The sequence below is a fragment of the Aegilops tauschii genome, chromosome 6 (assembly GCF_002575655.3).
Source record: "Aegilops tauschii subsp. strangulata cultivar AL8/78 chromosome 6, Aet v6.0, whole genome shotgun sequence".
Taxonomy (NCBI): domain Eukaryota; kingdom Viridiplantae; phylum Streptophyta; class Magnoliopsida; order Poales; family Poaceae; genus Aegilops; species Aegilops tauschii.
This window is the reverse complement of record NC_053040.3, coordinates 42503421-42531404: the sequence shown is the minus strand read 5'-3', so window position 1 is coordinate 42531404 and position 27984 is coordinate 42503421. Positions and strand designations below refer to the sequence as shown.

The window sequence follows — 27984 nt, the reverse complement described above, 5'->3', positions numbered from 1 at the left end:
CAATTTTATTCAGCTTTCACTACTGCGTTTTCCAGTAGCGATTCATGTGGCCCGCTGCGAGGATTTCCGTCGACCCGTCCCGCCGCCTTCGCCGCCGCGTCTTTCTCCAGGCCTCGACTCCGATGATGGCGCTGGCCCCGGCCAGGGCTCTCCACCCTGCCCTGGCCGCGCCGCTATGATCACTCTCCGGCGCCGCCACGACGTGATGCTGCCGGCCCCTCGCCGCCGTGGAGGTCGCCGCCGCAACCGCCCGCTCGCCGTTTCGCGCATCTGGCATGGGGTTCTCGGGCCGTACCCGCCGGTCGTGGCTGGCGTCACGCGGGGCCCGGCAAAGCTGCGCCTGGGGGACAAGGCGGCTTTCCAGAAAGCCGCGGTGACAGCTGGTCATCCCACCCCGTTTGAGCCCGTTGGCGCGGCCAGTTCAAATTCGGATTCTGTTGACCGGGTCACCGCTCCCGCGCTCACCACCCCGCTGCTTGCCAACGTGGCATCGCCTGGCTCGCCCGAGCACCTTCTGGAGACCGGCGCACGCCCCCAGGTTGATCCCGCCCCGTGGTCGCCCCAGGCCTGCTGTCTCTTTGCGCGGCCCCACCAGGATCCGCGACCATCCTGCCAGCCAATCCCGAGGAAGGCGATAGCGGGCCATCCACCCCTCCCCCTGCTGGGCAGTTGGTTTTGTCCAGCCAAGGGGCGGACCCACCGGGCCCCTCATGCTGCCCCGCCATTGGGCCGCTCGCTATCCCCGCCTCGGATCCCGCCGCGCAGGATTCGCACGCTCTGATCCCGAGTGATCCCGCACCCTTGGTGACTGATCTTTCTCATACAGCCGCTCCGGACTCACCACGTGGCGGGCATGCCGACGTGGAACCTGTGGACGCGTTTTTAGGCTCCATCCAAAGGCCGATCGCGCAGATTCTTCCTGCGCCCCCCTCCCGCTCCCGTAGGAAGGAGTTACCGCCGAACTTCACGCCCCGTCGGAGTGGCAGGATTGCCAAGGCAGATTGCGGCCTCAACTCGGAGCTCAAGGCCAAGAAGCTGCTCCTTCGTCGCCTCGGACTTGTCTCGGACGACGCCCCCATCTCCGCTGCAACTCTGGCGAAGTACGAGCGCCTCTTTTAGAGGCCGCTGGCGCATGACGTGCTGCAGGCATTCGCCGACCTCTTCGGCTGGCGCATCCCCGAGCTTCTCGATCCGCCTGTCAACTCGCCTTCCCCCCTGCCTCGCGCTATCGAGGCCTAGTGGCTGCCTAGGCCACCGCAGGACTCCACCTTTCTGTTGGAAATATGCCCTAGAGGCAATAATAAATTGGTTATTATTATATTTCCTTGTTCATGATAATCGTGTATTATCCATGCTAGAATTGTATTGATAGGAAACTCAGATACATGTGTGGATACATAGACAACACCATGTCCCTAGTAAGCCTCTAGTTGACTAGCTCGTTGATCAATAGATGGTTACGGTTTCCTGACCATGGACATTGGATGTCGTTGATAACGGGATCACATCATTAGGAGAATGATGTGATGGACAAGACCCAATTCTAAGCCTAGCACAAGATCGTGTAGTTCGTTTGCTAAGAGCTTTTCTAATGTCAAGTATCATTTCCTTAGACCATGAGATTGTGCAACTCCCGGATACCGTAGGAATGCTTTGGGTGTACCAAACGTCACAACGTAACTGGGTGGCTATAAAGGTGCACTACAGGTATCTCCGAAAGTGTCTGTTGGGTTGGCACAAATCGAGACTGGGATTTGTCACTCCGTGTAAACGGAGAGGTATCTCTGGGCCCACTCGGTAGGACATCATCATAATGTGCACAATGTGACCAAGGAGTTGATCACGGGATGATGTGTTACGGAACGAGTAAAGATACTTGCCGGTAACGAGATTGAACAAGGTATCGGGATACCGACGATCGAATATCGGGCAAGTAACATACCAATTGACAAAGGGAATTGAATACGGGATTGATTGAATCCCCGACATCGTGGTTCATCCGATGAGATCATCGTGGAACATGTGGGAGCCAACATGGGTATCCAGATCCCGCTGTTGGTTATTGGCCGGAGAACGTCTCGGTCATGTCTGCATGGTTCCTGAACCCGTAGGGTCTACACACTTAAGGTTTGATGACGGTAGGGTTATAGGGAATAGATATACGTGGTTACCGAATGTTGTTCGGAGTCCCAAATGAGATCCCGAACGTCACGAGGAGTTCCGGAATGGTCCGGAGGTAAAGATTTATATATGGGAAGTCCTGTTTTGGTCACCGGAAAAGTTTCGGGTGCTATCGGTAACGTACCGGGACCACCGGGAGGGTCCCGGGGGTCCACCAGGTGGGGCCACCAGCCACAGAGGCCTACGTGGGCCAATAGTGGGAAGGGACCAGCCCCTAGGTGGGCTGGGGCGCCTCCCACCAAGGCCCAAGGCGCCCTCAAGAGGAGAGGGGGCAAACCCTAGGAGCAGATGGGCCCTAAGGCCCACCCTAGGTGCGCCCCCCCCTCTCCCCCCTTGGCCGCCACCCAGATGGGATCTGGGGCTGCGGCCACCCATGGGGAGGGAACCCTAGGTGGGGGCGCAGCCCCTCCTCTTCCCCTATATATACTTGAGGTATGGGGGCTGCCCAACACATGATTTGCTCTCCCTCTTGGCGCAGCCCTACCTCCCTCCCTCCTCGTCTCTCGTAGTGCTTGGCGAAGCCCTGCTGGAGTACCGCGCTCCTCCACCACCACCACGCCGTCGTGCTGCTGCTGGATGGAGTCTTCCCCAACCTCTCCCTCTCTCCTTGCTGGATCAAGGTGTGGGAGACGTCACCGGGCTGCACGTGTGTTGAACGCGGAGGCGCCGGGTTCGGCGCTTAGATCGGAATCAACCGCGATCTGAATCGCTGCGAGTATGACTCCTTCATCCGCGTTCTTGCAACGCTTCCGCATCGCGATCTACAAGGGTATGTAGATGCACTCCCCTTCCCCTCGTTGCTAGATTACTTCATAGATTGATCTTGGTGATGCGTAGAAAATTTTGAATTTCTGCTACATTCCCCAACAGTGGCATCATGAGCTAGGTCTATGCGTAGTTTCTATGCACGAGTAGAACACAAAGTAGTTGTGGGCGTCGATTTTGTCAATTTACTTGCCGTTACTAGTCTTATCTTGATTCGGCGACATCGTGGGATGAAGCGGCCGGACCGACCTTACACGTACACTTACGTGAGACAGGTTCCACCGACTGACATGCACTAGTTGCATAAGGTGGCTAGCGGGTGTCTGTCTCTCCCACTTTAGTCGGATCGGATTCGATGAAAAGGGTCCTTATGAAGGGTAAATAGAAATTGGCATATCACGTTGTGGCTTTTGCGTAGGTAAGAAACGTTCTTGCTAGAATCCCATAGCAGCCACGTAAAACATGCAACAACAATTAGAGGACGTCTAACTTGTTTTTGCAGGGTATGCTATGTGATGTGATATGGCCAAAAGGATGTGATGAATGATATATGTGATGTATGAGATTGATCATGTTCTTGTAATAGGAATCACGACTTGCACGTCGATGAGTATGACAACCGGCAGGAGCCATAGGAGTTGTCTTAATTTATTGTATGACCTGCGTGTCAATGAAAAACGCCATGTAATTACTTTACTTTATTGCTAACCGTTAGCCATAGCAGTAGAAGTAATAGTTGGCGAGACAACTTCATGAAGACACGATGATGGAGATCATGATGATGGAGATCATGGTGTCATGCCGGTGACGAAGGTGATCATGCCGCGCCTCGAAGATGGAGATCAAAAGGCGCAAGATGATATTGGCCATATCATGTCACTTTATGATTTGCATGTGATGTTTGTCATGTTTACATCTTATTTGCTTAGAACGACGGTAGCATAAATAAGATGATCCCTCACTAAAATTTCAAGAGACGTGTTCCCCCTAACTGTGCACCGTTGCGAAGGTTCGTTGTTTCGAAGCACCACGTGATGATCGGGTGTGATAGATTCTAACGTTCGAATACAACGGGTGTTGACGAGCCTAGCATGTACAGACATGGCCTCGGAACACATGCGAAACACTTAGGTTGACTTGACGAGCCTAGCATGTACAAACATGGCCTCGGAACACAAGAGATCGAAAGGTCGAACATGAGTCGTATAGTAGATGCGATCAACATGGAGATGTTCACCGATGATGACTAGTCCGTCTCACGTGATGATCGGACACGACCTAGTTTGACTCGGATCATGTATCACTTAGATGACTAGAGGGATGTCTATCTGAGTGGGAGTTCATTAATCAGATGAACTTAATTATCATGAACATAGTCAAAAGGTTTTTGCAAATTATGTCATAGCTTATGCTTAAGTTCTACTGTTTAAGATATGTTCCTAGAGAAAATTTAGTTGAAAGTTGATAGTAGCAATTATGCGGACTGGGTCCGTAAACTGAGGATTGTCCTCATTGCTGCACAGAAGGCTTATGTCCTTAATGCACCGCTCGGTGTGCTGAACCTCAGTGTCATCTGTAGATGTTGCGAAACATCTGACATACACGTTTTGATGACTACGTGATAGTTCAGTGCGTAATGCTAACGGTTTAGAATTGTGGCACCAAAGACGTTTTGAAACGTCGCAGAACATATGAGATGTTCCGAAGACTGAAATTGGGATTTCAGACTAGTGCCCACGTCAAGAGGTATGAGACCTCTGACGAGTTTCTTAAGCCTGCAGACTAAGGGAGAAAAGCTCAATCGTTGAGCATGTGCTCAGATTGTCTGAGTGCCACAATCGCTTGAATCGAGTGGGAGTTAATCTTCCAGATGAGATAGTGATGGTTCTCCATAGTCACTGCCACCAAGCTATTAGAGCTTCGTGATGAACTATAACATATCAGGGATAGATATGATGATCCTTGAGCTATTCGCGATGTTTGACACCGCGAAAGTAGAAATCAAATAGGAGCATCAATTGTTGATGGTTAATAAAACCACTAGTTTCAAGAAGGGCAAGGGCAAAAGGGATACTTCATGAAACAGCAAATCATTTGCTGCTCTAGTGAAGAATCCCAAGGTTAAACCCAAACCCGAGACTAAGTGCTCCTGCAATGAGGGGAATGGTCACTGAAGCAGAACTACCGTAGATACTTGGTAGATGAGAAGGCAGGCAAGGTCGACAGAAGTATATTGGATATACATTATATGAATGTGTACTTTACTAGTACTCCTAGCAGCACCAGGGTATTAGATACCGGTTCGGTTGCTAAGTGTTAGTAACTCAAAATAAAAGCTGCGGAATAAACGGAGACTAGCTAAAGGTGAGATGACGATATGTGTTGGAAGTGTTTCCAAGGTTGATGTGATCAAGCGTCGCATGCTCCCTCTACCATCGAGATTGGTGTTAAACCTAAATAATTGTTATTTGGTGTTTGCGTTGAGCATAAACATGATTGGATTATGTTTATCGCAATACGGTTATTCATTTAAGGAGAATAATGGTTACTCTGTTTATTTGAATAAAACCTTCAATGGTCTTGCACCTAAAATGAATCTCGATCGCAGTGATACACATGTTCGTGCCAAAAGATATAAAATAGTAATGATAGTACCACATACTTGTGGCACTGCCATTTGAGTCATATTGGTATAGAACGCATGAAGAAGCTCCATGTAGATGGATCTTTGGACTCACTCGTTTTGAAAAGATTGAGATATGCGAACCATGTCTATTGGTATGAAGAAACTCCATGCAGATGGATCGTTTGGACTCACTTGATTTTGAATCACTTGAGACATGCAAATCATACCACATGGGCAAGATGACTGAAAGGCCTCATTTTCAGTAAGATGGAACAAGAGAGCAACTTGTTGGAAGTAATACATTTTGATGTATGCAGTCCAATGAGTGCTGAGGCATGCAGTGGATATCGTTATGTTCTTACTTCACAGATGATTTGAGTAGATGCTGGGTGTATTTACTTGATGAAACACAAGTCTGAATTATTGAAAGGTTCAAGTAATTTCAGAGTGAAGTTGAAGATCGTCGTGACAAGAGGATAAAATGTCTGTGATATGATCATAGAGATGAGTATCTGAGTTACGAGTTTGGCACACAATTAAGACATTGTGGAAAGTGTTTCACAATTAATACCGCCTGGAACACCACAGTGTGATGGTGTGTCCGAACATCATAACTGCACCCTATTGGATATGGTGCATACCATGATGTCTCTTATCGAATTACCACTATTGTTTATGGGTTAGGCATTAGAGATAACCGCATTCACTTTAAAAGGGGCACCACGCAATTCCGTTGAGACGACACCGTTTACAGAAACCTAAGTTGTCGTTTCTCAAAAGTTTGGGGCTGCGATGCTTATGTGAAAAAGTTTCAGGCTGATAAGCTCGAACCCAAAGCGGATAAATGCATCTTCATAGAATACCCAAAACAGTTGGGTATACCTCCTATTTCAGATCTGGAAGCAAAAGTAATTGCTTCTAGAAACGAGTCCTTTCTCGAGGAAAAGTTTCTCTCGAAAGAATTGAGTGGGAGGATGGTGGAGACTTGATAAGGTTATTGAACCGTCACTTCAACTAGTGTGTAGCAGGGCACAGGAAGTTGTTCCTCTGGCACCTACACCAATTGAAGTGGAAGCTTATGATAGTGATCATGAAACTTCGGATCAAGTCACTACCAAACCTCGTAGGACGACGAGGATGCGTGCTACTTCAGAGTGGTACGTGATCCTGTCTTAGATATCATGTTGTTAGACAATACTGAACCTACGAGCTATGGAGAAGCGATGGTGGGCCCATATTCCGACAAATGGTTAGAAGCCATGAAATCCGAGATAGGATCCATGTATCAGAACAAAGCATGGACTTTGGTGAACTTGCCCGATGATCGGCAAGCCATTGAGATAAATGGATCTTTAAGAAGAAGACAGACATGGACGGTAATGTTACCGTCTATGAAGCTCGACTTGTGGCAAAGAGTATTTTCACAAAGTTCAAGGAGTTGACTACGATGAGATTTTCTCATCCGTAGCGATGCTTAAGTCCGTCGGAATCATGTTAACATTAGCTGCATTTATGAAATCTGGCAGATGGATGTCAAAAACAAGTTTCCTTACCAGTTTTCGTAAGGAAAGGTTGTATGTGATACAATCAGAAAGGTTTTGTCGATCCTAAGGATGCTGAAAGGTATGCTAGCTCCAGCGATCCTTCCATGGACTAGAGCAAGCATCTCGGAGTCAGAATATACGCTTTGATGGAGTGATCAAAGTTTTTGGGTTTATACAAAGTTTGTTAGAAACTTGTATTTACAATAAAGTGAGTGGGAGCGCTACAACATTTCTGATAAGTATATGTGAATGACATATTGTTGATCCGAAATGATGTAAAATTTTGTGACACCCAAAATTTTATTTGGTTTTTTTAAAACTTTTATTTGAATTGAGGGAGGTTATTTAATTTTTTTCTTCTGAAGAACTCTCCCTCTCAAAATATTTTCTTTTATGGCAAGTGTTTTGTTTTGGATTCACCCAAGACTTGGTCCTTGGTCTTGGAGGTTTTCCCTTTTATTTGGACTCAAAACCAAATGCTTTTCACTTGGAAAAATTTCTTTTGAAAAATATTTTAAATGGCCCTATGGTATTTGAGTGATCCTTTTCCCCTTTCCAAGAATTCCTCTTGCCATGACATAAGTGGAAATCCACTCCCATAAGCCTCTCCCCATCTTTGTGTCAAGCTACTCTTCAAATCCAGCAGTTTGAACCTCCCCATAATTTCTTTTCCATTTAATTCTTATCAAAAATATTTTCTGCCTTCTATTCTAGCTCTTGGAGATTTTCAAAGGAGCTACCCTTTCTGCTTTGAGTTTTGCCTCCAAACCAATTTCCCTAGCTAGTCCTTTGAGCCCTCAACCAGGATCCATGAAGATCCACTGGTCTCCAGTTCAAATATTTCAAACTATACTTGCTGCAAGTTTGGACCAGATTTGCCAAATTTGATGAAATTCATTTGAATTCTTCTCCCAAAAATCTGAGAAAAATCAGGCAGCCTCTGGGTGCATTGAGAGGTCACCTCACCAAGTCCCAGCTCCAGAAATTTTTTTCTTCTTGCCAAATCATTTCATCGAACACCTGCTGGACACTGTTGCTATCATGTTCAGTAGATTCAGAGAAACAGTTTCAGTACCCACTGTCGTTTTCTTCAGAACCCAACGCCGATCTCGCCAGTGCCGCGGTGGCGCCTTGCTCCCCGTCCCCTCCCTCTTGTCCCTGCGCCGCACGAACGCCTGGAAGGTTGCGGGCGTCGGCGACGAGCAGGAGGAGGTGCGCCACCCCGTGAGCGACGGCAGCGGCGGCTTTGCGGCCGCCAGAGAGGGGCGCAGCGTAGACGGCGCCGTCCAGCGCCGCCCAAGCCACCGGAGGCCGCCGCGTGGCCATCCACTCCCCCGTGCGCGCTGCCACCCTCGTCGTGAACTGCTAGGCGCGGAGCGCGCTCTCTGCCGCTGCCGTGCCTGTACGGCCGCCCCGTCGAGGACCGGCGCCATTACGCCAAGCCCGACCAAGTTTAGCAGTGGAACGGGACCAGTAACTCTCACTGATGTTGCCTGGCCACCTAAACCCCCTACCCAACCACTGCCTCGCCGTAATCGCTCGCCGGAGAATTCCCGTTCACGGCCACCCCCTCGAACCGCCTATAAATAGAGGCCCCGAGCTCAACCTCGAACCCACACCACCTCTACACACCTCCAACGCCACGCCTAGCCACTGGAAGAGCCCCGAGGGAGCCTTTTTCCCCAACTCCGGCCGCCGCGACCCGCCACGGGATCCAGCTCGATTCGCTCCCGTGCGTGCACCTCTACCTCTCAACTCTTGCCAGTAGCTTCCTTATGCATCCACTCTCCTGACCCGCACTTCAATTCGGAGTTTGCAGCACCCACCGGAGTTCTCCACCATCGCCCGAGCCGCCGTCCGCCGGAGAAAGTGTCGCCGTCGACGTGGTGCTCTCCGTCGGTCAAGTCCACCACCCACCGATGCGGAAGGACGCACTGAACCTCTTGGTACACTCCGATCTCCCTGCCTCGCCGTGGTTCAACGTCGACGACCACCGCAGTCTTCGGGCGCCGGCGAGGTTTTCAAACCTGACGTGTGGACCCCCCCCCCCCCCGTCAGCCTCTCTTCTGTTTCTCTCTCGAACTGTTTTCTGTTGGCGCCTTCGGGCAAATACGTTTTCTCCTTGGGGCTGGCGCGTTTCTTTCCGAACCGTTTTCTGTTTTCTCAGTTAAGTCCCTGGACCTTTTCTGTTTCATCACAGATTAGTCCCTGAACTAAAACCCTTATAACTTTTTAATAAAAGATGATTTTTGAGTGATTCTTTTTCTGTCAGTCTTGTATTTTTGTCTAGTTTTTTATAGTATTTATTTGGAAAAAATTTGGAACAAATTTTATGCACGCGTTGATTTTCACGTTAGTGTACGTTTTTCGCTATACCATAGGTTCCGGAAGAGGTGACGGAGCCGCGAACTTCGCCGAGCTAGACGCCGAATTCTCCGAACCAGGCAAGCATGTTTGAACCTTTGATATGATAGGTGTTTGCATGTTTGCTTGAATGGTTTGTGCATGTCATATGAGCATCGGTGAGTATCTCGTTGCATGTGAGGCAACTATCCGTGTGTTCCGAAGTTACGGTGATCTCTGATGAGAGAAGGCCTAGTCATGTGGTGACATGAAAGGCAGAAAGGTGGTATTGTTGTAGCATGCCAGCCTTACGACATCTGATAAACTCCGACGTTAACGTGGACTGAGTCACGTTACCGTTCTTCCCCTTTCGTGCTACCACATGTTTTCTGCAAAGGATACGGTTTAGTAAGTTGATAACCTCTTTCCATGTACACACCAAATGGAGGGGCCGGGATGAGGGTTCCATGGCCCTGGATTAAAGCCAGTCATCCGGTCAGGGGGCATGGGTGTTTCCGGTTGGGACCGAGAGGGGGGCACCCCTTAGAGCGCGCGTATATAAATTTGATCCCATGCTACGCGAGGTTGTAGCCTCCCCGTCTCAAAGTTTTTCTTGAACGTTGCCGAGGGTGATTCCTGGCTTCGGAATGTTGAATGGGTGTGTACTGGTTAGACGTGTTTTCTCCTAAAACACCGTAAACGGAACTAGTCCCCGTGACTACTGAAATCCGTTGGCTGTGGTTAAAGTACAAACTCTGCAGAGTCAAATCCTTCCGAGTCATCGTATCCATGGTCAAGGACCGTGACCAGTGTATCCATATCAATGTCAAATTCTCGTGGTATTTTCCCCAGTGAACAAGCTTGAGTGGTACACTTGGTTGAACGTTATTCCTGTGGATGGACTAACCTTTATTTTATCACGTATCTGAATACTCCCTTGTTGTGATACTAAATTCATGAGCTATTAAATTATTAAGTTGTGAATATAAGCCCTTTATGTGATGTCGCTCAGACGTCCGACTGTGGCATTCTTGTCATTTACTTTCAATATAAGCCCTTTATGTGATGTCGCTCAGACGTCTGACTGTGGCACTCTTGTCATTTACTTTTAATATAAGCCCTTTTTGTGATGTCGCTCAGACGTCCGACTGTGGCACGCACTGTCATTTATTTTCTATTATAAGCCCTTTATGTGGTATCGCCTTGACGCCCGACTGCGGCATTGTTATTCTTGTGTTTCCTCTCGAGGAGTCATTCAGACACTCGTTTGGCCCTCAGTATTTACTTTGGGATTTCGGGAGGACTACCGCCCGACTTCTCTTTTATTTCCCATGCATTATTATCTCTATGTTTGAGTGCACTTGTTCATATGCATTATGTTTACATTTGTTATATCTTATGTCCGAACTGTCTTGCGAGTACTTTCATAGTACTCACTTGGCTTGTTGATTTGGCCAGATGTTGACGAAGGCGATCTCATGGATGAAGAGTTTGATAGTGAGTCCGACGCCTAGAGGGATCCCAGTCAGTCCCGTGCGATCCTGGATATTGGTCACTTGTATCATATACGCTTCCGCCACCCACAATAAGTCTCCTCGAGCCTCACTCCGACGCTCGAAGAGCTGTTTGTTCTCAGGAGTCATATCACCCACTTCCCTGTGATATTTTCCACCACCGCTTTTATCGTGAGTTAGTAGTTATGCCACCCTATCCGCCTTTATGTGTAATATCGGCGTGTTTGTAATAAATTGTTGAGCAGTCTCCGCTCAACCTTGTATTATATTCAGTACCCCTAGTATTTTCTTCTGTGACCAAGATATTGTCTACCAGTGAGAAGGAATTCTTCTTTACTGGTCCGTAAAAGGGATCGGTCTCTCAATAAACATTTTTATTGGAAAACCGGTCGTGACAAATTTCTGGAAAGCATAAAGGGTTGTTTGAAAGGAGTTTTTCAAAGGAAGACCTGGATAAAGCTGCTTACATATTGGGCATCAAGATCTATAGAGATAGATCAAGACGCCTAATGATACTTTCAAAGAACGCACACCTTGACATGATTTTGAAAGAGTTCAAAATAGACCAGCAAAGAAGGAGTTCTTGGCTGTGTTACAAGGTGTGAGTATTGAGTAAGACTCAAGACCTGACCACAGCAGGAGAGAGAGAAAGGACGAAGGTCGTCCCCTATGCTTTAGACGTAGGCTCTACAGTATGCTATGCTGTGTACCGCACATGAAGTGTGCCTTGCCATGAGTTGGTCAAGGGGTACAATAGTGATCCGGGAATGGATCACATGACAGCGGTCGAACTTATCCTTAGTATCTAGTGGACTAAGGAATTTTCTCGATTATGGAGGTGAAAAGGAGTTCGTCGTAAAGGGTTACGTCGATGCGAACTTTGACACTAATCCGGATGACTCTGAGTAGTAAACCGGATTCGTATAGTAGAGCAGTTATTTGAAATGGCTCCAAGTAGCGCGTGGTAGCATCCACAAGATGACATAGATATTCGTAAAGCACACACGGATCTGAAAGGTTCAGACCCGTTGACTAATAACCTCTCTCACAAGCAGAACATGATCAAACCAGAACTCATTGAGTGTTAATCACATAGTGATGTGAACTAGATTGTTGACTCTAGTAAACTCTTTGGATGTTGGTCACATGGTGATGTGACCTGTGAGTGTTAATCACATGGTGATGTGAACTAGATTATTGACTCTAGTGCAAGTGGGAGACTGTTGGAAATATTCCCTAGAGGCAATAATAAATTGGTTATTATTATATTTCCTTGTTCATGATAATCGTGTATTATCCATGCTAGAATTGTATTGATAGGAAACTCAGATACATGTGTGGATACATAGACAACACCATGTCCCTAGTAAGCCTCTAGTTGACTAGCTCGTTGATCAATAGATGGTTACGGTTTCCTGACCATGGACATTGGATGTCGTTGATAACGGGATCACATCATTAGGAGAATGATGTGATGGACAAGACCCAATCCTAAGCCTAGCACAAGATCATGTAGTTCGTTTGCTAAGAGCTTTTCTAATGTCAAGTATCATTTCCTTAGACCATGAGATTGTGCAACTCCCGGATACCGTAGGAATGCTTTGGGTGTACCAAACGTCACAACGTAACTGGGTGGCTATAAAGGTGCACTACAGGTATCTTCGAAAGTGTCTGTTGGGTTGGCACAAATCGAGATTGGGATTTGTCACTCCGTGTAAACGGAGAGGTATCTCTGGGCCCACTCGGTAGGACATCATCATAATGTGCACAATGTGACCAAGGAGTTGATCACGGGATGATGTGTTACGGAACGAGTAAAGAGACTTGCCGGTAACGAGATTGAACAAGGTATCGGGATACCGACGATCGAATCTCGGGCAAGTAACATACCGATTGACAAAGGGAATTGAATATGGGATTGACTGAATCCCCGACATCGTGGTTCATCCGATGAGATCATCGTGGAACATGTGGGAGCCAACATGGGTATCCAGATCCCGCTGTTGGTTATTGGCCGGAGAACGTCTCGATCATGTCTGCATGGTTCCCGAACCCGTAGGGTCTACACACTTAAGGTTTGATGACGGTAGGGTTATAGGGAATAGATATACGTGGTTACCGAATGTTGTTTGGAGTCCCGGATGAGATCCCGGACGTCACGAGGAGTTCCGGAATGGTCCGGAGGTAAAGATTTATATATGGGAAGTCCTGTTTTGGTCACCGGAAAAGTTTCGGGTGCTATTGGTAACGTACCGGCACCACCGGGAGGGTCCCGAGGGTCCACCAGGTGGGGCCACCAGCCACAGAGGCCTACGTGGGCCAATAGTGGGAAGGGACCAGCCCCTAGGTGGGCTGGGGCGCCTCCCACCAAGGCCCAAGGCGCCCTCAAGAGGAGACGGGGCAAACCCTAGGAGCAGATGGGCCCTAAGGCGCACCCTAGGTGCGCCCCCCCTCTCTCCCCCCTTGGCCGCCACCCAGATGGGATCTGGGGCTGCCTCCACCCATGGGGAGGGAACCCTAGGTGGGGGCGCAGCCCCTCCTCTTCCCCTATATATACTTGAGGTATGGGGGCTGCCCAACACATGATTTGCTCTCCCTCTTGGCGCAGCCCTACCTCCCTCCCTCCTCGTCTCTCGTAGTGCTTGGCGAAGCCCTGCTGGAGTACCGCGCTCCTCCACCACCACCACGCCGTCGTGCTGCTGCTGGACGGAGTCTTCCCCAACCTCTCCCTCTCTCCTTGCTGGATCAAGGCGTGGGAGACGTCACCGGGCTGCACGTGTGTTGAACGCGGAGGCGCCGTGGTTCGGCGCTTAGATCGGAATCAACCGCGATCTGAATCGCTACGAGTACGACTCCTTCATCCGCGTTCTTGCAACGCTTCCGCATCGCGATCTACAAGGGTATGTAGATGCACTCCCCTTCCCCTCGTTGCTAGATTACTCCATAGATTGATCTTGGTGATGCGTAGAAAATTTTGAATTTCTGCTACGTTCCCCAACACTTTCTCCATGGATCACAACCTTCGCATTGTATTCTGGAACGTGCATGGCCTTAATGCCCCGGCCAAGCGCACCGCCGTTCGCAGCGTGATCACCGCTGCCTCGCCTTGTATTGTTTGCATCCAATAGACTAAGATGGTTTCTCTCTCGTCCTCGCTTGTCACTGAGACGCTCGGCTCGTCCTTCTCTGAGTTTTTCTTCCTTCCCGCGGATGGGACCCGTGGGGGTATCCTGCTTGCTTGGCGCCCGGACATGATCGCGCTTTCCGATCCATGCCGCGGCGAGCACCACATCACTGCGCTGGCCTCCTCTCTCGATGGTGCCCATCACTGGTGGCTCACTGGCGTTTATGGCCCGCAAGGAGATGATGACAAGATTGCTTTCCTCGGTGACCTTAGTGAGGTCCGATCGTTGCGTGCTGGCCCTTGGATCCTCGGGGGCGACTTTAACATGATCTCAGGGGCAGCGGACAAGAATAACTCCCGGCTCAATCACCGGGTCATGTCGCGGTTCCACCGCTTCCTCGCTGATGAGGAACTGCGCGATATTTACCTACACGGGCGGCGATATACTTGGTCAAGCGAACGTGGCACCCCAACCCTCACGCGCATTGACCGGGTGATCTGTAATTCTGCGTGGGAGGCGCTCCACCCGCATTGCATGCTACGCTGCCTCTCCTCCGCAGCGTCCTATCATGCGCCTCTCCTTCTCGACTGCACCGCACGCTCGCCTGGCACGCGGAGATTCCACTTTGAAAGATTCTGGCCGCGCACTGACGGCTACACGCAGGTCGTGCTCGAGGCCTGGGCTATTGCGGCTGATGAGCTGGACCCCTTCCGCAGGTTGGTGGCACGCCTCAAGAACACAACGCGGCGTCTCCAAAGCTGGAGCGCGAAGAAGATTGGGGACGTGTCTCGACAGCTCCTTGCCTTGATGCGGCGCAGGACTTTCAGCCCCTCTCCCCGGCCGAGGCCTGGCTGCGTAGGCGCCTCAAAGGGGCGTATCTGGGGCTGGCGTCGCTCGAGCGCTCGATCTCGCGCCAGCGTGTCAGACTCTCCTGGTTGCGGGACGGCGACGCGGGTCAGAAGTTCTTCAGGGTGCATGCAGCGCACCGCAAGCAAAAGAACCGGATCTTCGAGTTGCAGGTCGGAGACACATCCGTCTCCGACCCGGCCGCTCTTGCTGAAGCTGCTTACCGTCACTTCTCCGGCATCCTTGGATCTGCGAAGCCGCGGCCTTTCTCCTTAGACCTCTCCGCGCTCCACGTTGGGCCATTCGACCTCTCCAGCCTCGACGCACCTTTCTCCGAGGGCGAGATTTGGGCTGCGGTCAAAAGCTTGCCGCTTGGGAAGGCGACTGGCCCCGATGGTTTCACCGCCGAATTCCTCCGGAGTGCGTGGGACGTGATCAAGCATGACATTTGCGTCGTCTTTGATAAGCTTTACGCACTCAACGGGTGCGGTTTCTAGAGGCTCAATGAGGCGCTCCTCACCCTCCTTCCGAAGAAGCAAGATGCGGCATCTCTCTTCGACTATCGCCCCATTAGTCTCATCCATCTCATTGCGAAGCTGTTCGCGAAGGCGCTCTCTCTTCGGTTGGCACCTCACCTGGGCAAGCTGGTCTCAACCAATCAAAGCGCATTCATCGCCGGCCGAAGCATCCACGACAACTTCCTCCTTGTTCAACAGACGGCTAGACTTCTTCATAACCTCAAGAAGCCGCAGATGCTCCTCAAGCTCGACATCGCGAGGGCTTTCGACTCGGTGGCATGGCCCTTTCTGCTGGACACGCTGAGGCACCTAGGCTTTGGGAACCGATGGTGCGAATGGATCTCCATCCTGCTATCTACCGCATCGACGTGTGTGCTTGTCAATGGCATCCCCGGGCCACCAATTCTTCACGCGTGCGGGCTGCGGCAAGGGGACCCCATTTCCCCAATGCTCTTCGTCATCGTTATCGACGTGCTCAACTCGCTCCTTCAGCGAGCCGTCGAGCGCGGCCTCCTCCAGCGGCTGACCGCTCGGCACCTGCCATCGAGCGTCTCCCTCTACGCTGACGACGTCGTCATCTTCAGCCACCCCGACACCCACGACATCCGTGCCATTCGCCGCATGTTGGACGTCTTCGGCAAGGCGTCCGGGCTCTGCACAAACCTCGCCAAGTGCTCGGCCTCCCCCATACGTTGCGACGAGGGGCACATTGCCACGATCATGGCTGAGATGGCCTGCCCGATTGCTTACTTCCCGGTGAAGTACCTTGGCCTCCCGCTCTCCCTCCGCAAGCCCTCGACAATTGACCTCATGCCGCTCGTCGACAAGCTCGAGAGGAAGCTCTCTACTTGGCTTGGATCCATGCTCTCCTTAGGGGATCGCCTCGCGCTCTGTCGGCATGTCCTCTGCGCCATGCCCATCCACATCCTCGTCGCCATTGCCGTCAACAAGTCCATCCTTGCTCGAGTCAACCGGATCATTCGAGGCTTCCTTTGGGTTGGCCGCAAGGACGCATGTGGAGGGCAATGCCGAGTGAACTGGGATCGGGTGTGTCGCCCCACCTTCCTCGGCGGCATGGGGATCCGCGACCTGCAGCGCGCTGGCGTCGCCCTGCGCACCCGATGGCTCTGGCTCCAGCGTACCGATACTTCGCGCCCCTGGAGTCAACTGCACCTCCCCCATGATCCTGCGGCCTCGCAGATTTTCAGGGCCTCCACCACCTGGGAGGTGTGTGATGGTCGCACCTGCAAGTTCTGGACTGACCCTTGGATTGATGGCAAGGCCATCCCCGAGCTTGCCCCTCTCGTGTTCTCCCTGGTCTCCAGACGGCATCGCCGTGATCGAACGGTGGCCGAGGGCCTACCAGAGCGTGCCTGGGTGTGCGACATTGCCGGCACGCTCGGCCCGGCCGCCCTGCTTCAATATGTCGACCTTTGGCGTATGCTGCAAAATGCTACCCTCTCGGCTGGGCCTGATGTGCTGCGCTGGAAGTGGACGGAGTCCGGCGTCTACTCTACCAAATCCTGCTACCTTGCGCTCTTTCATGGATCTACGACCGACGCGTCCTGGAAGCTCACCTGGAAGACTTGGGCCCCCTTACGCATCAAGGTTTTCATCTGGCTTGCCTTGCAGGACCGATGCTGGACGGCCGACCGCCTTGCCCGGCGAGGACTGCCCCACAATGACAGTTGTGTGCTGTGCGACCAGACCACCGAGGACATGCACCACTTGTTCACCTCCAGCCCCTTCTCCCGCCAAATCTGGCATGAGGTCCTTTCTTGGTGCCGATCGACTGCCACGATCCCAAACCCCGACAGACCGTTCGCGGATTGGTGGATAGATACTTGCACTTCATCACCCATAGCTCTCCGGAAGGGACTCAGCTCCATCATCGCTCTCACCGCATGGGCCATCTGGAAGCACCGGAATGGATGCGTGTTCGATCAGCGACAACCCTCGGTCGCAACTCTACTACAATCCATTCGAGAAGACGCTCGCCTGTGGGCTAGTGCCGGCGCCAACGGCTTGGCGAACTTGATACTTGAGATATAGGCTTAGCTTTGTGTAATGAGGGATGAGCAGCCCCTCTCCAAGCTGCTCCAGCCACTTGTGCCCGCGCCGGCTTGTGTACGCATGGCCAATGTCGGCATATCTTTCTGTACTTTCACCCTCTCCTATCAATGCAATGATACGCAATCTTTGCGTATTCGCGAAAAAAAGAAGGTCAAGAGTCAATGGTATTGATTCGAGCTGCTGGCTTTCCCCTGCGTGTACCGTTCTCCTCCCATTATTAGGACCTCTCATCGCCCAGTCTGTAACACCTCAACAGTTTCCCTTGTTTATTTATGTGTCAAAAATAATTAGCCTGCTCTGTCCAGCACCGCCAGATATAGTGCGGCACGGCCCTAGTGTTTCTGGGTGAATTGAATGAGCACCATTTATGTTTTCTTTTGTAAGAGCAAAGTTAATAGCATAGCCGGCTGCTGGCTATATAGCAATGCCACGTCATCTTAAAGCCTTCTCTCTTATAGTAGTCTGGCGGTTTAGCTGGCTATTAGCTTGGCTCCATATTTAATATGAAGTATTTATTGTTTGCAAGTGCATATGATCTGCTGTGATCTACAGTAAACAGCATCTTTGTGGCCATTTCAAAGAGCATACATATACATGCCATCCATGCAACCAGGAAATAGGAAGACAGACTGACATTTAGGCAACAAACATATGTCACACATCATCATAGTACTCCATAGCATCATGGGTAGTTACTTAAGATTACATAAGTCTTTAAGGAAGCATTCAGCAAACATAATAAATAACATCTCCGACAAACAAGCCGCTCACGACCACAAGCAACAAGCATAGTTTTGATCTGGACGACTTTGGTGGAAAGGAGCAACCACTCATTTGCATCAATAACCTTCAATCACTGTATGGAAAAGGAAACGGGTTAAAGGTATAAAGAAGACCTCACTCTCTATACAAGCATGTTGGGAGATCAAATAAAATTTCTTGAGCAATAATACATTCACACTGACTAAATGCATGTAAGATATCAAGGTTACAGTAAAAAAGGACTATTTGGTTAACGAAAAGAACAATTTAAGATCAAAGAAAGCATACCTATAAGTAACACCAGCCGCAATCACCACATCAATAGCTCACTCCTGAAATAAAAATGCATGTAAGATATCAAGGTTACAGTAAAAAAGGAATATGAACATGCAGATATCAGTATCCCACCATGATTAATTATGATGGTTGTTTTGAAACTTATGCCAGATATGCTCGACTAAATCACTTTTAAGTTGGGCATGCTGTGGACGAGCACGAATAGTAGCTTTTCTACGCAACACATCTGCGAAACATAGATTACCGCCAACATTCACTTCAGGAGGTAGAGCAAATGAAGCCCCCGGAATCTCATTCAAGTCAATATGAATTTTTGCCTGCTCTCTCTCATCTTCGATTATCATATTGTGGAGAATCACACAAGCCCTCATGATCCTTCCAACACTCTTTCTCTTCCATAGACGTGCAGGCCGAGGGACAATGGTAAAACGGGACTGTAATACCCCAAAAGCGCGCTCGACATCTTTCCTTGCCCCTTCTTGCTTCTGGGCAAACAACACTAAACTTCCTCTTGTCCGGCTCCAGATCTTCTAGGCGTTCCAAATATGCGTCCCATTTTGGTTCCTTTTTAAGAATCTCCCAGCAATGCTCAAACATAAACGGGCCATCTTTTTTGTGATCTTCCTCATAAGTTTGCATTGCCCTCTTCTTTACATCCGCATCAGATTCACCACTAGCATACAAAGCATTAGCCTCCTTATAACTCGCACAAAACCATGCAACCCTTTTCTTAATTCTCCCAAAGCGATCTTTCACTTGCTTGACTAGTCGTTCCCTGTTTTTGGGGGTGGTACTGTTGTAGACAGCAGCAACATCTTTCCAATATTGTTCATTCTTCTTGTAGTTTGATTGGATTGGATCATTGGAATTATTCAACCAAGCACTGACCTACAATATTATCAAAAGGGGTTCATTGATCTGCTAGTAATGTAACACATGGAGCCAGCATGCATGCAAAAAGAAACATACCAATCGAAGATCTTCCTGTTTTGTCCACAGCAGGCGTTTTTCGATCCTTCCACAATCACCACCATTGGTGTCATCGCCAACATTGACTGGTTGCGGCGAACTCCCATTGTGCATAGGTTGTGTGGGGCCTGGTGTGTTCTGAAAGTAACTAAGGTAACCACCAGGTGGGTGAGAATTCACTCCCCTGCTCAACGACATAAAGAAACAAAGACACACATCAGCCATAATTGAGCCCTAAAAGATAAAGATCACACTTGGAAACACTACAGTGAGTAGATGCAATCAGTAATAAAGAGCGATCAGCACCAAACTACAGGCAAGTATATACTCAAAAATTTGTAAAATCTGAATATTATCTATGTGAGATGTATACTAGTTTATGCAGTCATATATCAAACAAAAAACCAGCAGCTCCATATCATACTAACTAACAAGTGTACGAACCATCTAACTTAAGAAGTGTATCAATCATCTTGTATCATCTAACTAGCATATCATACAAGTGTATCAGCAGCTCTAAGAAATGACAGCATGTTCAGAGTTGAGTAAGAAATGGAGAAATCATACCATGCTTGTGGATTAGAGTAGTCCATACTGTCAGCCATGTACCAAGGTGATGTAGCGTCACCGATGCAAGAAGGCTGTGCCCAGCAAGGACCTTGAGCCTCACGACATGATTCACCCGGTTGCTGCAGACTAGCCGCCACGGACTGCTGTGGTCTTGGGGGGATCCAAGTGCTTGTTCTCAGCGATGAAGGGATGGCGGGATGATGCGTCGATGGGGCAGGCTTCAGCGCCGGAGGGACCAGGAAATGCGCCGGCGGCAGGGCGGACTTAGGCGCCGGCGGGACCAGCAGATGCGCCGGCGGCGGGACCAGCAGATGTGCTGGCGGCGGGACGAGCGGAGGCGCCGGCGGAGGAGCTTCGCGAGGTGCCGGCGCGCGCGCCCGTTTGGACTGCTGGCCCATCTCCTTGATGCGCGCCGGTGACACTTCTAGGGTTTGAGAGAGGTGGCGATTTGGGGAAAAATTGGAAGCCTCGATTTGGCGCGAGAAAGCTATTTGGGGCGACGGCACCGGCTGATTTTCGCGCGCGAAGGAGGAAGGAGAAGCACGGGAGGCGGGAGAGGCGCAGGGGATCGAGAGGGGATCGAGAGCGCCGGCTCTAGCGCTCGCCGCGGGCTGCAAGCGGGCGCATCGCTCTCGTATCAGCCAGGCGCTTGACGAAGCGCCCGTTCGCTTCTCTCTCCCTCTTTCTCTCCCCTCCAGGTGTGATTTGGCTGATGTGGATGGGCTTATAGCCAGCTCTGTCAGCCTTATTATACTTGCTCTAAGCATACCGATGACATTACATGCTTCCTACTTTATGGGAATAGCTAATAAATATCCAAGTGCTTTTCACCTCGGATTTTCATACAAGTATCAGGCATATGCTTCCTTACCTGATTGGACTTCAGTTCAACTAAGGTCTGCACTTGCTGTCGAGCCTTTCAACTTATCCGGCAACTCTGTCTGTTCCCCGCGAAGCCAAGCCAGCCACGAGATGGCGCTTGCCACAATCAAGACTGTGGACTTGTCCAGGGCATTATCAAGACCAGAAGACTTCCTGAATCCGTAGCTTCAGTCGAAGTGAACTGAAGTACACACAAAGAGCCAACAAATAATTATCAGTAACCAAATGTGTATGCAGTCATGCAAGTACAGGCCGTATTTCCCTACCGGTGCCAACTAAGAGATGCATAAATCTAGAAGCAGTTGCAGAAGCACATCTTGAAAAGAGATGTAATGCGAACCAACAAAGTGTGGGTACGCCTAAGACTCGCAATTTCGAGACAGCATGGGTGAGAGATCCAGCGGCCGAACTCGGCCGGGCAGCACGCGTCGCGGTTCGCTACAAACCTCCAACATCGAAATGTCATCTAGCTCAAATAGATAGATGGGATCGAGGAATTTCTGAACGCGGCGTACCCATCGCATGATGTCGGGGAAGGGGCCGGAATCTGCTGGCGCACCCACGTGCCCGACCGGCGACCCATCGGCGCCCCGCCTTCGCGCGCTTCAGTTCCACCTAGGCGCCGCCGCCGCCGGGAGGGGAGAACAGCGTTGTGAGGAAGAGCAGGCAAGGTTCGTTTTTGGGCGGCGTCCATGGACGAAGCTCGAGGCGACGCCTTGCTGTTGTTCTGATGTCCGGCCCACTAAGAAGCCCGCAAGTTACCTACGTGTGTTTCGGGTACCCAGGCCTCCCGCAAAGGTCTTCTTCTTCTTTCTTTCTTTTTCTTTTTTTTTCTTTTGCCTGAAGCATGGCAAGTGGTGCGACTGGCCGCTGCCACGTGTCGCATCGGGGCATTTCTTTGGGATTTATATTTTTTTCTACACGTGTTTTTGGTTTTTATTTGTTTTTTTAGGAATTTTGGTTTTCGATGGTTTTTCTTAGGATTTGATAAAAAAATTGAGTTTTATTCGGAGTTTTTCCGGGAAGCGGCGCTTTTTCCATGAAAATCATAACATGTGCTTTTGCGAGAAGCACGGTTGCGCTTCGCAAAATAACAAAAAAAATGCACAACCGCGATAGCATAGCCTTGCTCCGGTGAGAAGCACATCTTTACTTCCACACGAAGCATGGCCTGCGCTTCCAAAAAGAAAAAAAGCACAACATGTGCTTCTGCGTGAAGCATAGTTGCGCTTTTAAGAAAAGCACACATGCTTCTCTAAAAAGGGAAAAGCACAGCTTCTGCTTTTCAAAAAGTGAAAAACGCAATTGTATTTTTGGGCTCCGACTTTTTCTTTCATTTTTCTTTTTGGTTTGCTAGCTTTTTTGGTTTACCTTTTTCTGTTTTCTGGTTTTCTCTACTACTTAAAAAGAACGTAAGGTTCCCATTTCACCTTTGTTCCCACCATCCCTTCATCCAACCTTTCATGTATATGATAAGCAATCATCTTAATTTACTTATCTTCTGAACCAATTCCACTTTAATTTACTTACCAAACTTATAATCAAAATATAAGTTAATTCACGATCAGAATTTGATGAACATTTATTTACACAATTGCATTATATTGACATGTAAATCACAAGCTAACGTACCAGAGTATTTATATCTCATTGCAATGCACGGGCATTGTTCCAGTTTCTTGAAAAAAAAACTTTGTAACCTATTAACATGGGACATAGTTTCGAACTCAAAAAATTTAATGATGAAAACGGTTCGGGATTTAGACGGGCGGTTTAAGAGATAAAGCATTTTGAGAAAAAGAATTGACAAAAAAAGGGAAAACTCTCAACTTGCGACAAAGGTGAGCACCCAAGAAGGTGCGGAGTGACCTTGCAAGGGGTGCCCTTAACTAGTGATTTCAAAGTGGCTCTCCTTCACCGCACACCTCTTTGGGAAGGGGCTTTGTCTCATATCCAAGTGTTTTTCACCATGGATTATTCTATTGTAAGGTGGAGATCATTTTCTATTATTCTACAACAACTATGCACAGTTGCCTTTTCCATCTTATTTTTTTTTTTGTTATATCCACGCTCTAGGAATGTTCCTGTCTACGTTTATTTCGAACAACCAAGTTGAGCGAAATCCAAAACCCACCGCGAATTTAAGATTTGTATATCATTGAGCTCCATCAGCATATAATGCAATCCTACTTTTGTCAACTCCAATTCAAGGCAAGAATTGCATATGCTTCCTTACTTGATTGAACTTCAGTTGTACTAAGTTCTGGACTTGTTGTCGAGCATTTCAACTTATCCGGAAACTTTGTCTGTTCCCCACGAAGCCAAGCCAGCCACGAGATGACGCTTGCCACAATCAAATGGACTGTGGACTTGTCCAAGGTATTACCAAGACCAGCGTACTTACTGAATCCGTAGCTTCAGTTAAAGGGAGCTTCAGTACACACCTTAGCAGCCAACAAATACTGCATAATCATCAGCAATATGGTGTTTGTCGTAATGCAGTGAAGGCACGCATTTCTCTACCGGTGCCAACTAAGAGATGCATAAATCTAGAAGCAGTTCCAGAAGAAACACATCTTGAAGAAAAGGAAAAATGAAATGCGAACTAACAGAGGGTGGGTACACCTCAGACTCGTTTTACGGCAATTTCGAGATAGCATGGGCGAGAGATCCAGCGGCCGAACTCGGCCGGGCAGCACGCGTGGGTTCGCTACAAAGTCCAACATTGAAATGTCATCTAGCTCAAATAGATAGATGGGATCGAGGAATTTCTGAACGCGGCGTACCCATCGCATGACGTCTGGGGAGGGACCGGAATCTGTTGGCGCACCCACGTGCCCAACCGGCGACACACCGGCGCCCCGCCTTCGCGCGCTCCAGTTCCATCTAGGCGCCGCCGCCGACGGGAGGGGAGAACAGCTTTTTTTCTTTTTTTTGAGGTGTAGGAGGGGAGAACAGCTTTGGGAGGAAGAGCGGGCAAGGTTCGTTCTGCGTCGCGTCCATGGCCGAAGCTCGAGGCGACGATTCTCGCTCTTGTTCTGATGTCCGGCCCACTAAGAAGCCCGCAAGTTACCTACGTGTTTTGATGTGCGGCCCACTAAGAAGCCCGCAAGTTCGGCCTACACGGGAGCTCCTATGTGACGCTCTCTGCGTCAAAGAGCCGTCGTTTCGCACAAGGCGCGGCTCACTTGGGCCGGCCCATATTGCGGTACCACTTCACGAGGTAGAAAATCGTCAAAAAATTAAGCACTAGAAATGGGATTCGAACTCTAGCCGACGCAGCGATGCGCCTGATAACCTAGCCACTCCGCCAGACAAGGTTCAATGCTTGGTATACAATGGGGATCTTAAATAAACAAATCACAGCGGCAAGATGTAAATGTTCAGAATTGTGAACAAAATTTTTGAATTGTGAAAAAATTTAGAAACATGAATAAATTTCAAATTCGTGAACAAAATTATAAAACCGCGAACATTTTTCGAATCTGCGAACAAATTTTGAAACTGCAAACATTTTTTTAATTGTGAACAAATTTCGAAACGTGAACAAATTTCAATATCGTGAACAATATTATAAAATTTTGACATTTTTCGAATTCAGAACAAATTTTGAAACCCTAATTTTTTTCTAATTGTGAACAAATTTTGAAACATGAATAAATTTCAACTTCGTGAACAAAGTTAGAACATTGTGAACATTTTTCGAATCTACGAACAAATTTTGAAAACCGTGAACATTTTTAATTGTGACAAAATTTTGGAACATGAACAAATTTCAAATTCATGAAGAAAACTATAAAATTGTGAACATTTTTCATTAAACCGCGAACATTTTTCAAATTGTGAACAAATTTTCAACCACTATACTTTTTGAATTGTGAACAAATTTTAAAACCATGAACAGTTTTTGAATTATGCACAAACTTTGAAACCGTGATTTTTTTTTGAATTGTGCACAAATTTTAAATTAATAAAAAACGAAATAGAAACAAAAGAAAAAAGAGGAAAAGGAAAATGAGAGAAAAGAAAAGAAAAAAGAAAAAACAGAATAAAGAAACAAAAGAAAAAATAGAAATAGGAAAATGTGAGAAAGGAAAAGAAAATAGAAAATAGAAAAACAGAAGAAAGAGAAAACCGATTCAAGGAACCTTCTAAAAGTTTCCCAAAACTAAAAAACCCAGCTGGGAACCTCTAGATGGTTCCCAGAACCAGGGACGTTGGAACGGTTAAACGGGCCGGCCCGTTGCGTCGTTGCTCGGTCGCTCGCCTATGCGAAGCGCCCGCAGTTTGATGCAGTGAGCGGCAAATAGCATTTTCCCTCCTATACGCCGCTTGCTGCGGCAAAGTATCGGCGCTTCGCACAGGAGCGGCTAGCTTGGGCCGGCCCATTTACAGTACACCCAGCGGCATGTTCCCGATATGAAAAATCGCAAAAAGACAATAGTTCTAGCGCTGTAACTCCAACCGGCGACCACGTGCTGATTGGCCAAGCGTGCAAACCACTGGGACTTAGACATCCTCATGTTCAATTAGCAGCACGACAGTTAAAGATACATACGAAAGCGACCAAACTTAAACATCAATTTGCAAAATAAAAAACCAAAAATTACAGTCCATGTATTAGGTCTAACCGAAGACCTCCTACAACTGATTTTTTTGAAATTACGAATATTTTCCTGAAAACAAAAACATTTTCCGAATTTCGAACAAATTTAGTAAAATTTGAGCATTTTGATGATGTGAACAAATTTGGAAAGAGGGAATATTTCCTGAATTTGTGAACAAAAACTAAAAAATGTTTACATTTTTCAAACTACCAGAACATATTTTGAATTTGTGAACAAAAGTTAAGAAAACATGAAGTATTATTGAATTTGTGAACAAATTGGAAAAGCTGGAACATTTTTTGCAATTCCCAAACATTTTTTGAATTTATAAACAAAACTTTAAAATTTGACCAACATTGAATTTGTGAAAAAGAATGCAAAATATTTTTGATTATTCGAAGACATTTTCAAACCACAAACATTTGTTAATTTGTGAACACAATTTAAAAACAAGAACAATTTTTTAAATGACGAACATATTTTGAATTTTCAGAACAAAATTTGGAAAGTTGAACAATTTTTTAATACCAAGACAAAAATTTGATAATAAGAACATTTTTCGAGAAAAAATTATCAATTTTTTAAAACGGGAACATTTTTTGAATTTATGCACAAGTTTTTAAAACACTTTCATTTTCTGAGAAATTGAACATTTTATAAAAGCACGAACAATTTTTGGAAATTCGGAACAATTTTGAGAAATAACATTTTGAAAGAGGAAAAAACATGAAAAGTAGAAAAGAAATTAAAAAATGAATAAAAAAGAAACAGAAAAGGAAAAAGAACAGAAAAAGAAAGAAAGAATAAAATTTAACAGAAAAACGAAAAATGGGAAAAAATCGTTAAAAATAAAAAACAAACAATAAAAACGGTAAAAGAAAAAAACTGTTAAGGGAACCTTCTAGAAGATTCTCAAAACCAGAAAAAAAATGGCTGGAACCTCCCAAAACCAGGAACGCTTAAACGGGTCGGCCCAATCGGAGCGATCGCTCGAGCTCCTGTGCGAAGTAGCGACTTCTTGACGCAGAATGCGTGAAATAGGAATTTCCCTACCGCAAAGGTCTTTTTTGTCCTGAAGCGTGCCAAGTGGTGCGATCGGCCGCCGCCACATGTCGCGTTCGGGCATTTCTTTGGAATTTATATGTTTATTTCTGCACGTGTTTTTCGGGGTTTTTAGGCATTTTGGTTTTCCGATGGTTTTTCTTAGGTTTTGATGTAAAAAATTGGGTTTTATTCGGAGTTTTTCCAGGAAGCAGCGCCTTTTCCCGTGAGAAGCATAACATGTGCTTTTGTGAGAAGATGATGTGCGCTTCCCAAAATAAGAAAAAAAAATGCATAACCGTGATAGCATAGCCTTGCTCCGGTGAGAAGCACATCTTTACTTCAACACGAAGCATAGCCTGCGCTTTCTAAAAGGAAAAAAGCACAACATGTACTTCTGCGTGAATCATAGTTGTGCTTCCGAGAAAAGCACATGTGCTTCTCTGAAAAAGGGAAAAGCAAAGCTTCTGCTTTACAAAAAAGTCAAAAACACAACTATATTTTTGGGCTTTGACTTTTTCTTTCGTTTTTCTTTTTGGTTTGCTAGCTTTTTTGGTTTACCTTTTTTTAGACCCAAAGGGTAACATGCTACCCAATGGTTGGGTTACATTCAGCTAGTAGCATTTCTCTATGCTTCTCTGGGGCGTCCGAGATCATTGTTCTGTCGCCCTCTGTCCTTGCCAAATAGGCAAGCTCATGAGGCAATTTGTTCCGGCTCCTCCCAATCACACTCACCTGATGGTCTGCAAATAGCCTGAGCGTTTGTTTGATATCCATCAGGAGATAGCACTCCGAGAGACTTGTCAGATTGCTTTTTAATTCCCTACCGACTGTCATGTTGTCCGTTTCTACTATGACCTTCCCTCTGTATCTTTTTGCTAGTTCCTGGAGGCCACATAGGACAGCTTCTGCCTCTGCCTCTTCCACGGATTTACAAATTTTCAAATTTTGGCAAACAGAGATATAGGAGAGACCTTGTGAATTCCGTGCAATCGCTCCAGCCCAGCTATCTCTTGTGTTCACTAGGAAAGCAACATCAGAGTTCAGTTTCACCCAGCCGGCAGGAGGGGGCGACCAGGCCGCGCCCTGGATATTTTCAGCTCTTGGTCTGGTTCTGGTCGGCTGTAGATACCTCCCAGCGCCCCCGTCAGTCAGAGTCTGGGATTCTCTGATTTCTGCTTCATACCTGACAAGGGACCGCACAGCTTCGGTTACAGTTTCTCTCCCAGCAGCATGGATGACATCATTTCGAAGGTTCCACGCTTGCCATCCCATCAGTAGGATTCTGCCCTTGGTTATCTCGTTCTGCGTGCTTAACAAC

General features: G+C 47.8%; 2 protein-coding genes across 4 annotated transcripts; one reads left to right on the top strand and one right to left on the bottom strand.

Moving 5' to 3' along the window:
• The first annotated feature begins 14224 nt into the window (after positions 1-14224).
• On the top strand, positions 14225-17514 carry LOC120966801 (uncharacterized). Its single transcript, XM_040393345.1, has 3 exons — positions 14225-14374; positions 14815-15300; positions 15442-17514. The coding sequence occupies exons 1-3, from the start codon at positions 14225-14227 to the stop codon at positions 17512-17514; spliced, it is 2709 nt and encodes a 902-aa protein (XP_040249279.1).
• Positions 17515-18152: 638 nt separating this feature from the next.
• On the bottom strand, positions 18153-21727 carry LOC109758432 (uncharacterized). Of its 3 annotated transcripts, none has more exons than XM_020317292.4 (6): positions 21531-21727; positions 20131-21196; positions 19564-19747; positions 18839-19482; positions 18586-18629; positions 18153-18391 (listed from the first exon to the last, which is right to left on the bottom strand). In XM_020317292.4, exons 2-4 carry the CDS (start codon positions 20898-20900, stop codon positions 18922-18924), a joined length of 1515 nt encoding a protein of 504 aa, XP_020172881.1. In that variant the 5' UTR covers positions 20901-21196; positions 21531-21727; the 3' UTR covers positions 18153-18391; positions 18586-18629; positions 18839-18921. The 3 variants fall into 3 exon arrangements, with proteins under 3 accessions (XP_020172881.1, XP_020172879.1, XP_020172880.1); XM_020317290.4 differs by having other exon boundaries at positions 18706-19482; positions 21531-21726; XM_020317291.2 differs by having other exon boundaries at positions 18706-19482; positions 21282-21543.
• Between the last annotated feature and the right edge of the window lie 6257 nt (positions 21728-27984).

Coding starts and splice junctions, on each gene's coding strand:
- LOC120966801 (XM_040393345.1), top strand. CDS start 14,225: ATGATCGCGCTTTCCGATCCATGCCGCGGCGAGCACCACATCACTGCG. Junction 14,375..14,814: donor TCCTCGGTGACCTTAGTGAG/GTCCGATCGTTG, acceptor CCCCTTCCGCAG/GTTGGTGGCACGCCTCAAGA. Junction 15,301..15,441: donor AGGGCGAGATTTGGGCTGCG/GTCAAAAGCTTG, acceptor TGCGGTTTCTAG/AGGCTCAATGAGGCGCTCCT.
- LOC109758432 (XM_020317292.4), bottom strand. CDS start 20,900: ATGCTTAGAGCAAGTATAATAAGGCTGACAGAGCTGGCTATAAGCCCA. Junction 19,748..20,130: donor TACTCTAATCCACAAGCATG/GTATGATTTCTC, acceptor GTCGTTGAGCAG/GGGAGTGAATTCTCACCCAC. Junction 19,483..19,563: donor AACAGGAAGATCTTCGATTG/GTATGTTTCTTT, acceptor ATAATATTGTAG/GTCAGTGCTTGGTTGAATAA.